Below are 13,747 nucleotides of genomic sequence, written 5' to 3'. Positions count from 1 at the left end.
GCTCGTCCTCCCATTGATTAAAGTGCCGGCATACAAGCGATAATTCGTCATATCCGACCGGCACACAATGTGTTAAAAGGGCATTTAAAAGGATACAATTCACTTTTAAATGCTGTTTTTTTTATAGAAAGAAATATCTGATCCAATATTTATGGCTTAAAACCAATTTCACACAATTAGTTAATTTAAATAAAAAAAATTCTATTTCTTGATTCAGAACAATTATATCATGGATGAACTAAACATTCAATGCGAATGGGTGATTTGAATTTCAATGACTTTTTAAGCACTTTGTTAATTTTTTTTGCTGTTTTCAAGGAATTCCAGGCCTTGGCTTTTTTTTTTAAAGAAATCAAGCACTTTAAGCACTTCAAGGACCTTGTGCGAACCCTGGTCTGTGCCCGTGTACCTGAGCTGCATGCCGGTGCTCCAGGAGCAGACGTCTTTGCGCAGCAGCAGGTTGTTGAGGGTGTGGGCGTTGATGCAGTAGAACAGCTGCCGGAGCACCTGGCCGGCGATCTCCGGGTCGAGGCCGTGCTCCGCCATCACGCCGTGGAACTGGCCCAGCTGCCGGATCAGGGCGTCCAGGGTGTAGCTGCACGGGCCGTCCCCGTCGTTGTCCATGCTGGAAGAGCGGTTCCTGTAGCCCATGGGCTTGACCCCCGCCAGGCTAGGGATGCTTTCACTCTCCAACATGGCCGACACTGAACCAGGGGAGATGGAGGGTTAATTTGTTTTATTGCCTATATACTTATGTCTTTCTACAATTACCCTGCCTATATACCTGTACCTCCCCTCCCCCATGCTGCCTGCAATTCCCCAAGGGGATCAATAAAGGATTATCTTATTAGATTTATCTATACTTATTGTTACTACTGTACTTTCATGATACACAAAACTATCAAATCCAACTCTACCAAAACCATTACAATACTGTGTTATGAAACCTACATGACAACCATGACAGACTTACAGTCTTACAATACTTAAAACTACCATGAACCTATGATTGATGCACAGTAGTCGTGTGCTGGTCTCCTGGCTCACGTCTCTCGTCGTCTCTTTATCGGAGCAGAAACGTACCGATCATGGGCTGCATGGTGTTCTCAGCCACCTTGATGAGCTGCTGGTAGATCTGGATGGAGAGGTCACTCAGCACCTGTCTGTATTCCGTCAGATCAAAGTTCTTCAGGCAGTGGTCGTTCTGTTTGCCCGAGTTCTGAGTCATGAATACCTGTGGGGGTAGGAGGGACATGTTAGTCAACTAAAATAAGAGAGAAGCTTTGAGAACACATGGATTCCTCCAGGGAACTTGTTTACCTTAAACACTTAACAACTCTATTATTAAAATGATCTCCAATCCCACACTGTTCTCCCTCAAACAGCCCTTACTGTGAATAAAGTCTTAATGGTCCTTTTTTATGGAAGACTGTAGTGTAGTCTTTATACAGTAGCTCATTTTATCCATATCTTACGAAATCTCCCCAAAATGTCCATTCCTGTTTACCAGTAATATTGTGTTTAAACTGCATGTGGGGCGAGAGGTCGTTTTACAGGAGGATTACACTTAGATGTTTTACTAACTGGCCTAGTTTTAAGAGCTACATTGACTGGATGTTTTCATGGTGACATCGGGTGACCTGATCTGCAATGCTATGCTAGTTTTGGCTAGCATTTTTTCCTATTTTTTGTTTTTACTGCCACTTCAGAATTCAAAATCCCCCGCTTTAGCAGAGAGAGAAATCAATATCACAACGGCGACACAGAGGAACAGAGCTGCACGTACCACAGACAAAGCTAGGAGCGACGTTCTCACAGTCCATTAATTCTCTTTACCTATAGCTACAGGGGTTTCCGGAGAGACATGAGCAGCCAGAATATGACACACGTGAGAGGTCTATTGTAGCTGCAACAGCATCCCTGCTTGCTGGCGCATATCTGGGCCACAGAAAGTGTCATACAATTTCCCTAGGTACTTACGAGTTTGCTCTATTGCTCAAACTCGCAACATGCAAGTCCTTTGTGCCAGTAGCCATCTGACTATCTGGCTCTTAATAATAAACACTGTTAGGACTATCTGACTCTTAATAATAAACACTGCACGGACACTGGTGCAGTGCGTTACTGCGGTTTGGACCATGTATACCATCATCACTATTACTATCTGATTGAATCCTGCCACCCACTACTGTTCACTACTATTATCACCATTATCATTACTATTTGCACTTTGTTCTATGTTCTATTACCTATGTATCTATCCTTAAGTATACATGTATAGTTTCTGTGGCACAAATATGTGCAGCTAGGACCATTGATGTTTTGTGGAAAGGAAGTCATAAATCCTCCATGCAAATATTAGCTGAAGAGATTATGTATTTAAATCCTCCTTTAACACAATGGCGCCCAAGGACGTATATCTCTGTGTTTCGATTCCACCCGTTGTGGACAGAAGCACGGATAAATCCGTGGCAAGTTGTTATTGCTTTTATTCCATTTTAATAACCTATTCAAGGTCGCCGAGCGGCACTGCAGATTTACCCTACTCTATGAATTCGAGAAGGTGCAATACCGGCCAGATCCTCTTAGGGGCGCTATCGCGATAATGCGTGGCTGAACGGATCAGTATTTTTTTTTTTACTTTCAATGGAGATTTCAGTTAGGATTCTAGATGTGTAGCCTGTACCTTGGAATACGTTTTGCATCGCAGATTTCACCATGCAATAAGGGGATTTATCATCAGCCAATGGACATATCGATCTACCAGATGGCGATCGATAACGGGGAAATGCTCGGGGGGATCCCACCGGAACATGGTAAGATCTTTTTCACGCAAAGTACATCCCGATCGGGCCTTGTTTTGATAGCCATCCAGGCGTTCGGCCTATGAGGCTAATGAGGCTAACGCGGTTATTGGTGATCAATAATCAGAAACGACGTCTCCCCCCCCCCCCCCCCCCCCCTTTCATGCATACATGCGTGAGGATCCTACCGAAATTGATCTATAACCGAAATGCCATTGGATTTAACGTTATTAGCTATTAGCCCTGTATTTCGGCTTCCAGGAAATATACTAGACCAAATCCGGTATAATGCTTATATTCACTGCGCTATAAAATGAGAACGTATTGATGAATTTCTTTTTTCTTTAAAGTGCAACCTCCACGTTGTATTTTTGTTCAATAAACAATGTGGACTAGGCCAACAGTGACTTTCATGAAGAATTGTAAAAAAAAGTATTGAAATTGACCCAGTTTTAGCGTTTTTATCAAAACATTTTGTCTGCCCAACACAATCAACATGCACTTGCATATTTTAATCAATGGTTTATAACGTGCACGTGTAATGTCGTCACAACAGGTATTGGTCACCAGGGGTATCACCAGGGGGCGCTGAGAGTCACACAGCTAGTGGCAGGCAGAGAGCCTTGCTACCATAGATATATGCTTGCTACTACTAGCCGAATGGAAATGTATCTGTTTCACCTCACTATTGCTCCGTGATTATAGCCATCCATCCATCTCTAAAGCTAACCACGTTACCATATTTGTAATAATGTAAATCATTGTGTCGTTGTACACATTGTGTTTATAACGTTAGTAGATAACATAGCTTAGCTTGGTAGCTATTGTGCTAACAACATATCCCGACATCCGGCTCGCTGGCCGGCATGAACGGCCGACCCAAAATGGTTCTCTCCTCTCTGTACACCCCGACCCGACGGGTGCCCTGCCGGGGGGCCCATGGACGCGACGGCGGCGGCAGCCGCAGGGCGCCCGAGCCCGCAAAGGCTAGTGTTACACGATAGCTATGAGCTAACTAGCGCTGCGGGCTCCGGCGCCCTGCGGCCGCCGCTGTTGTCGAGTCCACAAGCTTCACTCGGTGCATCAGTCACGAAAGGGGCTATGATGAGCTTGGCAAGCCAGAGTAAAACACAGTTTTCAATCAATCAATAACAACATTAACCAGACTCTCGTTGTGTCTATTATGCTAACGCTAACGTTACCTCATTGTGTCTATTCTACACAGATAGCCTCTCGTGTCTATCTGCTAACGTTAGCATTAGGCTAACTAACGTTACGTCCCTAACCCCCAACAACAAGCGTAACTAATCAGCGATCTTTTTGTCAGACTAAACTCTCCGCTCGGTGGCAAATTGTGTTGATGTCGGTTTTGTTTCATCAATAAATGAGGCAGAATACACAGTGACTGTATCCTTTTTTATTGCACTCGTTTCTTGCTGCAAACACACAAAAGATATCCTACGCGATAGTGATGGGTCGGTCATGAGCGACTCGTTCATAAGAGCCGAGTCATTGCCGTGAGCGTGAGTCGAATCGCTCACGTCTGGCAATGAGTCGGTTCACGCCCCCCCCCCCCCCCCCCGGCATGCACAACAGACACACACAATGAACTCAACGGATATCGTCGATCGGGGGCTCAACTAGAGTCTGACACGTTTCTATGATAAACTGAATGAATAGACAGACATTGACACAGACAACTGAATGAATAGCATACTACTTATTTGGTTGTATAGGAGTCGAGTGGCGCTAATGAGTGTCTTTTGTCAAACAACAGTAGTCTATGAATAGGCTATGCTAACGTAACGTGATGCAAATATGCAATTGATCACTTGGCATGCTAACTGGGAGCATCACCTTGATACAAGCATTCCACCTTGCTTCTCCATCAAATGGCTTAATGAAGTCCTGAACTCAACGGATATTGTCGATCGGGGGCTCAAAGTCTGACACGTTTCTATGAGAAACTGAATGAATAGTAGTACTATACCTATTGACAGACATTGACACAGACAACTGAATGAATAGCATACTTATTTGGCTGTATAGGAGTCGAGTGGCGCTAATTAGTGTATTTTGTTAAACAACAGTAGCCTATGAATAGGCTATGCTAACGTAACATGATGCAAATATGCAATTGATCACCCTCGTCCTAGAACTCCTTTTTCTTCCCTAATGTCCATAGGTAGTGTGTTCCATAACTTTGGTGCATAGTTAGCAAAGGCTGCATCCCTGATTTTCATCTAACATTGTAGATGATCGCAATGTTTATCCTTTGTATATAAGGAGGAGGACCTTGAAATCAATTCTAAATGTTACTGATGATTACTGATGTAAACAGGGGGATCCTGATGTAAACAAGACGAAAGTCTTTCTCTGGTCTGCATCCCCTTAACAATTGTATGTATAATTGTATGTAATTGTATAACATCGGCCAAATTTTTTTCGCGCTCGGGCTGCGCGCTCACGCTTCATATTTTGGCTTACGGAACTTCCTCCGGAAGTGTCAATGATCCGTGAGCCGTGAGTCGCTTACGTGAATCGGTTCATTGCGGTGAGCGTGTATCGAATCGCTCACTCACTGAAATGATCCGTTTGGCACATCACTACTACGCGAGACATTAAAGATGGCGGCGCGGACATTCTGTGTTTTCGTTCAGACTCCCCAAACAGTGACGTCACGCGTCTCTCTTCTGACCAATCAGTGGTCTGCAGTTTTTCACGTGTCATTTCTGGAGCTCTCATGCTGATCACCAGCAGCCCCGCCTCCCCACACGGAGACAAACTGAGTACTTTATTTTAGTGGAAAAGCAACATTAGATTCGGCTCATTAATATGCAAGCCACACCTGTTGTGACGTCGGCGTTTTGATAAGCTTTTTTGATTCGCGCGTGCATGTTATTCGTGCGTGGACCTTTTTAACTCTTTCAGAGTGGCATTTCCGGTGTCAAATGGAAATAAATAAATAATGAAATTATATACCAATGATGTAAACTACCCATAATTGATCAGTAGGGTTTAACCTAGAGGTTGGCCTTTAAGCCATTTTGAAGGGACGGTTTATGGTCTCAATTCACAATGAGAATGGACAGATAGCAATACTATAAAGTATAGATTTAGCAATACTATAAAGTATAGATTTAGCTCTACAAACAGCCCCACGTCTGTTTACATTCCCCGGTCCTCTTGACATTAATTAGACTCATCCCAGTGGCCGCGAAAGTGTTAAAAAAAGGTGCGTTGACTAAGATTTAGATAATTGCAGTGAGATTGAGCTTGTCATTTAGTGGCTGAATCACATGGTTCTCATCCGGCACAGTCCTGCAACGAGGACCATTTAGACTCAACCTATACATTTCAGGGCTTATTCCACGGAACCGTGAGTTTTGGTTGAGTCCACGTGGTCCTCGTTCAAATCTCAGTTAGCGCATTACGTTGAATATCTCACCTCATCTCCGCTGTACTGCTTCAGACAGTGCAGGAGACGGCTGGTGTTGGCCAGCCAGAAGGAGGTCATCTCGAAGTCTTCATTGTTTTTCTGCAGAAGAAGAATTTAAGTGTATGAAAAACAGACTGCAAAGTACAACCTCCTGAGGAATATACAATAAGAATAATATATATAGTATACTCTACACACAGTACCTTCAGGACCTTCTTGATGGCATTAATGGTGGATGTGAGCAGAGCGTGAACCTTCTGGTCGTCATTGATGTAGTCCGCATGACGGATGCACATGAAGAGGATGTAGGCCGGCAGGCAGGGGACTGTGGCTGACACGGCGCTGGGCCTCATGTCTGGAAACAAAACCCCGCGAATTAAGCTCAAAACATTCCAACCAAAGACACGAACGTTGTGCTGTGAAAAGCACAATCCATAAAGTTCTTGAGATTCCAGGACTAACTGTTGAGAAATTGACCCGGCGTCAGTGTCGACGGGTGGCTTCTCCATGTCTTACCGGTGATGAGGCTCTTGACCAGCAGGGCCTCGTCCTCCTTGTAGTACTCCAGCATGCCCTCGAAGTCCTTCTCCTTACGCTGGACCACCGTCACCTGCCGATTACTCACCTCCGGCCTGGCCTTGCTGAGCTGGACCGCAGCAGCCTGAGACACTGCGCAGAGAATGGAGACATGACGGTCATCATGTAAAATAAAACACGTGGTTTTAAATTAAGATGAATATTGTGCCCAGTGATGCGTTGCTCTTGGGACGAGGTTGCACTCCGTGCAACAAAAGTTTTGTGAGCAGACGCGCATCAGTCGTGTGCAGCGCATTCCTGTGTGCACGCGCTTCTGCTTTTGTTGCACGGAGTAATGCGCTGTACTCGACTGATGCGCCAACCAGTAGCCACCTGGCTACTTTGCATATCAATAGCGCCGGTCGTCAGGTGTTACATTCCATTCGTAGAGGCAATTAGGCACGTCTGTCCTTATGCGAGGGAACATTTATGCGCATGCATGCGCCTGGGAGGGCGCGTGCACGTGGCGTCATTAGCGTGCGTGCAACCAGTGTTGATATGAGCATCGCAACACTGATTGTGCCCACATGGTGTAGTGGTTAAGACCGGCGCCTCTGGAACTACCGGTCTAGGATCGAATCCTGCCGCAACCTTCTCTCCCGTGTCATCTAGTTCCGACCTGCACCTTCTTCATATAGAACACAGGAGGTTTTCTGTCTCTTACCTTCTAGCTCCTGAACCTTCTTCATATAGAACACATGAGGTCTTCTGTCTCTTACCTCTTCATATAGAACACATGAGGTCTTCTGTCTCTTACCTCTTCATATAGAACACATGAGGTCTTCCATCTCTTACCTTCTAGCTCCTGGACCTTCTTCATATATATCTTCAGTTGCTTCTTTAACTTCCTCTCGTTCTTCTCCTGTTTCTCCACTAGCTCTTTCAGGTCCTAGGAGGAGCCAGAAATAAAAGGGTGTCATTCCTTTCATTCCTTCCCACGCCGGGTTAACTCTTACAAGGCCAGTGTTTCCCACGCTGCGGTTAACAGCGGTCTCACCAGGTTGTCGTTGGTGAGGCGAGTGAGCTCCTGCTGAACGCTGAACTCCACCTGTGCCTCGGGCGACAGAGACATGGTGTAGTTCAGCAGCTCTTGTTTCTTCTCAATGTCGTCCCTCAGCAGCTCGATCTGAGTGTGCAGCGCCTCCAGCTCGTCCTTGTGCTGCCTGCACTGAGACTGGAGCTGGGCCTCCAGCAGCCTAGCGGTGAGAGGGAGGGGAGATAAGATAATTGCAATTAGAGGCTTAGAAAGGCAAAGCAAAACGATCTGTTGACCTTAGAATGTCTACGTTTAGGAGAAAGAGAGAAGATCCTGCATGCTGGCTTAAAGGGGAACACCACTCAAATAATAAAAAAAATAAAACATTAAAATATGTTATTTCCCTGGCCTAAGACAGTTCAATCGATATTTGTGAACATGAGCTACTCTCTCTCCCAAAGCCAGAAACCAGAGAAGTAAGAATCAAACTTTTGTCGTCAAGTGTAAAATCTGTTTTTATTTTGATATCCAAATGAGCTTTATTCTCAGTTCTGAAACAGAAAATTTAACTCAGAACATTGTCCTGGATGCTCTCAGCATCATCTATAAAATCTTTACCATTTCATCGTCAGCAGCCTCACACTTTAATTTGAGTTTTAGCACTCTAGTTTATGGATTTGGAGAGTCGCTCATTTTCACTAATATGTTTGTACCGTCTTAGACCAGAGGGTTAAGAGACCAGAGGCATAACATGTATGAATTCTTGGAAATTGTGTGTAGTTCCCCTTTAAGTTTGCAACTACAACTTGTTTATGGAAATACAACGTTTAGATCCCAAAAGGGTCTCCTTCAGATCATTCCTATAGAATGGATCTGCTAAAGATGCATGGGCTCCATGCATGGCTCACTGATTAAAATGCTTAAAAAAAACAAAAAAGTACTTTTCTCATCATACTCTGGTAGAATAAAGAAGAAAGGAGGAGAAAGAATGGATGAAAGGAGGAGGAAGAAGGGATGAAAGGAAGAGGTAAGCAAGGTAGAGAAAAGAGAGAAAAGCAAGTACAGTACAGGCAGAAATAAAAGTAAGCAGAGAGAGAGAGAGAGAGAGACCTGGCCACTTGTTTTAGACCCTGGTAGGCCAAGCCCAGCTCTCCGTCTTCATTCAAATAACCCCAGTCTTGAGCTTTGCTGCTGTCCACGAGGCAAGAGAGCAGCGAGGCACAGAGGAGGTCAGCAAGACAAAGAAATGAAAACAGGAGAAAAGAAAAAGAACAAGGAAGGATGTGAGGAACTTTGTAGAGGAAAGAAGCGTTAGTAGTATAGTATTGGTAGTTAGTAGTATAATAAAGTATAAAAGATAGCAGCGCAGAAAACACCACGCAAACCCACAGATTTCTGCTGTCGAAGACTCAGATTTCTGGAGCACTTAAGGCTCACTGACTTTATACCGTTACCTCAAAGGAAAAGTATAAACATGCACACACACTAAAGACCATTCTCCACTCCACAGGGGGGCATTTAACATATTATCCACAGATCCTTCTGTAGGGTGAAAGTGTCAGTATGAGCATCTGCCTCTAATTACTTGGGTTTCAATTGGGTCATTAAGCTATAATTAAGATATTGCATGATATTTCCCTGCAGGTTAAACTGTTTGTGCCACAGATGCAGCAGCGATGAGAGTTACACTGGCATCCTACATGCATCTTCCACCTCTGTGGGCCAACCGGTCCAAACAGCATGAAATATACAGTGTGGGAAGGGTAGGGTGGGAGATGTTTGTCAGTCTCAAAGTGCTTCAGCTGGCTCATAAAGAAAATGCTAATGTGTAACTCCCATCATCCACCCACCGTGTGCGAGAGCTCTGATAACAAGGTCACCACCAGGCCATGAATTTAGATGACTTTAGATGGATTCCGATCCAGTCGGCAACCATTGAATGGAATCAGAATATAACCACTTGCGATATATTTGGCCACATCCGATTGGCGGTTTCACTGTAAATAGATGTAAATACCGTCATGTGACCTCTGAAGGAAGCATCAAATCACATCTACAATAGGGACGGTCACCTTCCACAGCCTTGCCCTGTAGGTTGCAGCAACAGTCAGGGACTGATATTGGCAATTGAACAGAGAGCTTAAAGGAACAGGCCAACATTATGGGGAACTTCTCCAGAGTCAGACAACAAGAAGATGGATATATCAGTTTCCTCTCTGGGCATTCAGTAGAAAGCGAACCGGCTGCACACTAGCTTAGCTTAGCACAATGAATAGAAGAGGATGGGTAGCGGCTAGCTTAGCTTACAACTCCAGGAGAGGTGTTATTTGGCCACCGTCTAGGCTAGCCGCGCCCATTCAGCTAGGCTAGCGTACAGCCGGATAGCTTTCTACTAAACGCACAGAGAGGAAACTGGTATCCATCTTCTTGTCTCACTGGGGAGAAGACGACAGGTGATGTTGGCGTGTTCCTTTACCCTCACTCCAACAACTGCCTCTGGGGCAGCATGTCCTGTTGGGAGGAAACTAAAGCCTCGTCTCCAATAGCCAGGGTTTAGTCGTGCTGTGGCCCGTCTGACACACAGGGAGCGTGCGTCTCCATTGTCTTTAGAACCTGGCCAAACCCGACTGGACCCCGGCTGAGACGGACACCTGTTTAATCCCAACCTGGCCAGACCGGACCAAACCCCGCTGGACCCGTTCATCATGGTTTAGCTTGTGTACCACAGTCGGTGGTGTGAAATTTGAAAGCAACCGGAGAGTTTACACGAAACACAATGAAGACACAACCCCAACCATACCACACACCATGGCTAGCCCCAGCCACGAGCTATTATATGAGGCCCCAGCCAGGCTGAACATAGCTAATGGAGACAAGTGAATGTCTGAGTTGCATCACAGTATTGGAGGAATGTACATATTTTGTGACACCAACTTACTTTTTAGACTCACAGAGTCCATGGTACGCCTTGAGAGCTTCTTCCTTGTCAATGGGCTTTTTGCTGTTGTTCAATTCAGGCACATTATTGCTTTCCTGTTGAGAGAAATTACAGTGAGTTTACATGTGGGTCCTATGTTGCCTTGATAGGATTTAATAGCCAATACTAGTTACTTTAAAACTAGTGTTTTAAAATACATTTTCAGGTTCACTCAAAACTTCTGCCAATGATAGAAAGCATCACAGAATTGTTCCCAAATATCTCAACAATGGAAAAACATGCTGCAAAGCCTTTTCAGGCATCAGCTCTTATCAGGGCGAGACTGACATAAGACCAACAAGCTAGAAAATGCTGGTATTGTGTCCTTTTAAATCACTATTCTACAACAAACTCACAACACTGACTTGCACAGTACATGAGCCATCAACAGAGTGGACGACCTTCCTAATCTCTGCATCTCTGAACGATGAGCCTCAACTCCAAGAAATGAATCACCAACGAGACGGAGAGACGGCCATTTCTTCCCTCAAGGTTCAACTATTATCTCTCAGGGAAAATAACGTGTCAGTCAGAAGGTCCCTGGGAGGCAGATGATACATCAAGCACGTCTCGGATCTGACTGAGCCAGCGGAAGCAGAGCTGAAACGTTTAGCTGTTTGGTAAAACAGAGTCATGATTAGAGACGAGGATTCCCGTTCTCCACATGCTACTCTGGACCATCACTGCATTACACTACGGAACAAAACTAACTTTTCAAACAATTTTCCTTACACTTCAAACCCCCAGAGTTCACACTGCACTTGGGAAATCTGCCCGACACGTGGAACGTCTTACCATAAAACTCAATACTTCAGTATCCGTTTGGACAGTTTAAATACTTAATGACAAACCCTGTCACCCCAGTCTGCAGTTGTTTAATTACTTTATTGATCGTTTCAATAAAGCAATTTCTTGAAATTGCCTCCTGCCGTCTTGTCCTCAAGGTTGATACAATATGAAATACCCGTCTGTCTCCAATACTGAACACTAGAGAATATCACATTAAGCTACTGCGAGGACAAATTTATCACCGTCTCCCTGTCCTCCACAATATCACTCCTGTGACACTGCAAGTATGTCTTTGGGTAAAGAGTCAACACCCAAGGCTGCCAACATCCTAGCACAGTCGTGTGCCTTATAATGAGATTTTCCTGTTACAATGATGAATTGATAGCAAGTTCCAGATTTTTTTGTGTGTGTAACGTATAAAAGGTTTAAAGGAACACGCCCAATTTATGGGTAATGCACTGGGAAAGCTATCCGGCTGCAAGCTAGTCTAATTTAGAACAAATTAATTGAAGCCGATACGGATCAGCTAGCCTGGCTGTTGGTCAAAAACACCTCTTGCAGCGTTTTAAGCTAGGCTAGCTGATCCATATCCACTTCCATTAATTTGTGCTAAGCTAGGCTAGCATGCAACCGGATAGCTTGCAACTGAATGCACAGAGAGGAAATTGGTACCCTAGCTTCACAGACAGAGGTAAAATAAAATAAAAATAAATAAGTCGTTATTTATCATGTTATCTGCTACAAAATCTGATGCAGTTTCTAGAAGACGTGTGAGGGAAATCACCTCGATCAATGATTGTAGGTAGTCGAAGGTAGACTTGATAAAACAAAGGTTTATTCATCAGAGTAATAATATGGTCTGGATGACCCAAACTGGGACAGAGTGTATTTCCCATAATGTTGGCGTGTTCCTTTCAATATGCATGCCCATCAGGTGCTTTGAGTCACTGATTGATTGATTGATTGAAATCTTTATTAACAGATTGCAGAATGGGTACAATACAGTACGGCTCAATACACACAATTGTTAAGGGGATGCAGACCAGAGAAAGACTTTCGTCTCGTTTACATCAGGGTGCCCCATTTTCAATTCATCATAACATATATGACATACATGACATACAGATACAGTATATATATTAAATTGACCCAAACCTATTCTAACGCCCAGACATATAATAATAATAATAATAATGGATTGGATTTATATAGCGCTCTTTGTGACACCCCAGAGACCCCAGAGCGCTTACAGAGTCCATTATTCGTTCATACACAGTCATACCGGTGGTGGTAAGCTACAATTGCAGCCAGAGCTGCCCTGAGGCAGACTCACGGAAGCGTGGCGAATAATCAACGCCTACGGCCCCTCCGACCACCACCAACATTCATTCACATGCATACACATTCATACGAGGCAAGTAGGTTAAGTGTCTTGCCCAAGGACACAACGGCAGTGGGATGGACATGGGCTTGAGCGGGATTCGAACCACCAACCCTTCGATCATTGGACGACCCGCTCTACCCCTGAGCCACGCCGCCCCACACATGCTTCTCCTCGACCCAGATGTCTCAAAACAGATCACACAAACCACGTGCAGAACTTGATAAAGTAGCAATTAAGTCTTGATTATCAAATGAGGTCGTATATCAGGTCATATACTACATTCGCTCTACATTTTATACATGTACATACTATAAATTAAACACACGTACAAGAAGCCATATAAATGGACTTACGATGTGGTTGCTAGTGTCTTGCTGTTTGGCGGTGCTGACTATCTGAGTCCTGAGAATGAGGACCTCCTCCTTGCGGACATCCAGTTCCTCACTGGCTGCCTTGAGCTGGCTGAGCAGTAGGTTATAGCCATCCTGCAGCTCATTGGACGAGCTGTTCTGGGAGGCGCGGTCAGCGATGGCCTTCCTCACCTCGTTGAGGTCATTCTTCAGTTTCTTGTTCTCAGACTCCAGCTCCTGTCTCTGTAGGGATACAGTCCCGGAGAATAGATGGTCAGGATGGACCCACACAATAAGTTCTCAAATCAAAATGGTAAACAAGCATCAAAGTTGTCATTAAGCCCCGTTTGATCCAAAAACAGGAACATCATGAGATTGTCACTTTGGAGTGTTACATTTGCGTGGGATAGCCAATTGGGAAATCTGCTCAAATAAATAAATAAAAACTGAAG

The 13,747-nt window shown here is 44.5% G+C and overlaps 1 protein-coding gene across 2 annotated transcripts in view; it reads right to left on the bottom strand.

Moving 5' to 3' along the window:
- The window catches only part of myo5b (myosin VB), a 134,199-nt gene that overhangs the window by 7,058 nt on the left and 113,394 nt on the right, over positions 1 to 13,747 (bottom strand). For both annotated transcript variants that reach the window (XM_084324581.1, XM_084324582.1), the window contains exons 28-36: positions 13,299 to 13,538; positions 10,734 to 10,828; positions 7,817 to 8,015; positions 7,615 to 7,708; positions 6,760 to 6,912; positions 6,447 to 6,598; positions 6,253 to 6,342; positions 1,084 to 1,234; positions 410 to 704 (exon numbers count right to left, since the gene is read on the bottom strand). In XM_084324581.1, the coding sequence (XP_084180707.1) occupies positions 410 to 704; positions 1,084 to 1,234; positions 6,253 to 6,342; positions 6,447 to 6,598; positions 6,760 to 6,912; positions 7,615 to 7,708; positions 7,817 to 8,015; positions 10,734 to 10,828; positions 13,299 to 13,538 (1,469 nt within the window). The remainder of the gene's footprint in view (positions 1 to 409; positions 705 to 1,083; positions 1,235 to 6,252; positions 6,343 to 6,446; positions 6,599 to 6,759; positions 6,913 to 7,614; positions 7,709 to 7,816; positions 8,016 to 10,733; positions 10,829 to 13,298; positions 13,539 to 13,747) is intronic.

Source organism: Notolepis coatsorum (assembly GCF_963971535.1).
Source record: "Notolepis coatsorum genome assembly, chromosome: 11".
Lineage (NCBI taxonomy): Eukaryota > Metazoa > Chordata > Actinopteri > Aulopiformes > Paralepididae > Notolepis > Notolepis coatsorum.
The sequence above is the reverse complement of the archived record's forward strand: the minus strand, read 5'-3'. Positions and strand labels throughout refer to the sequence as shown.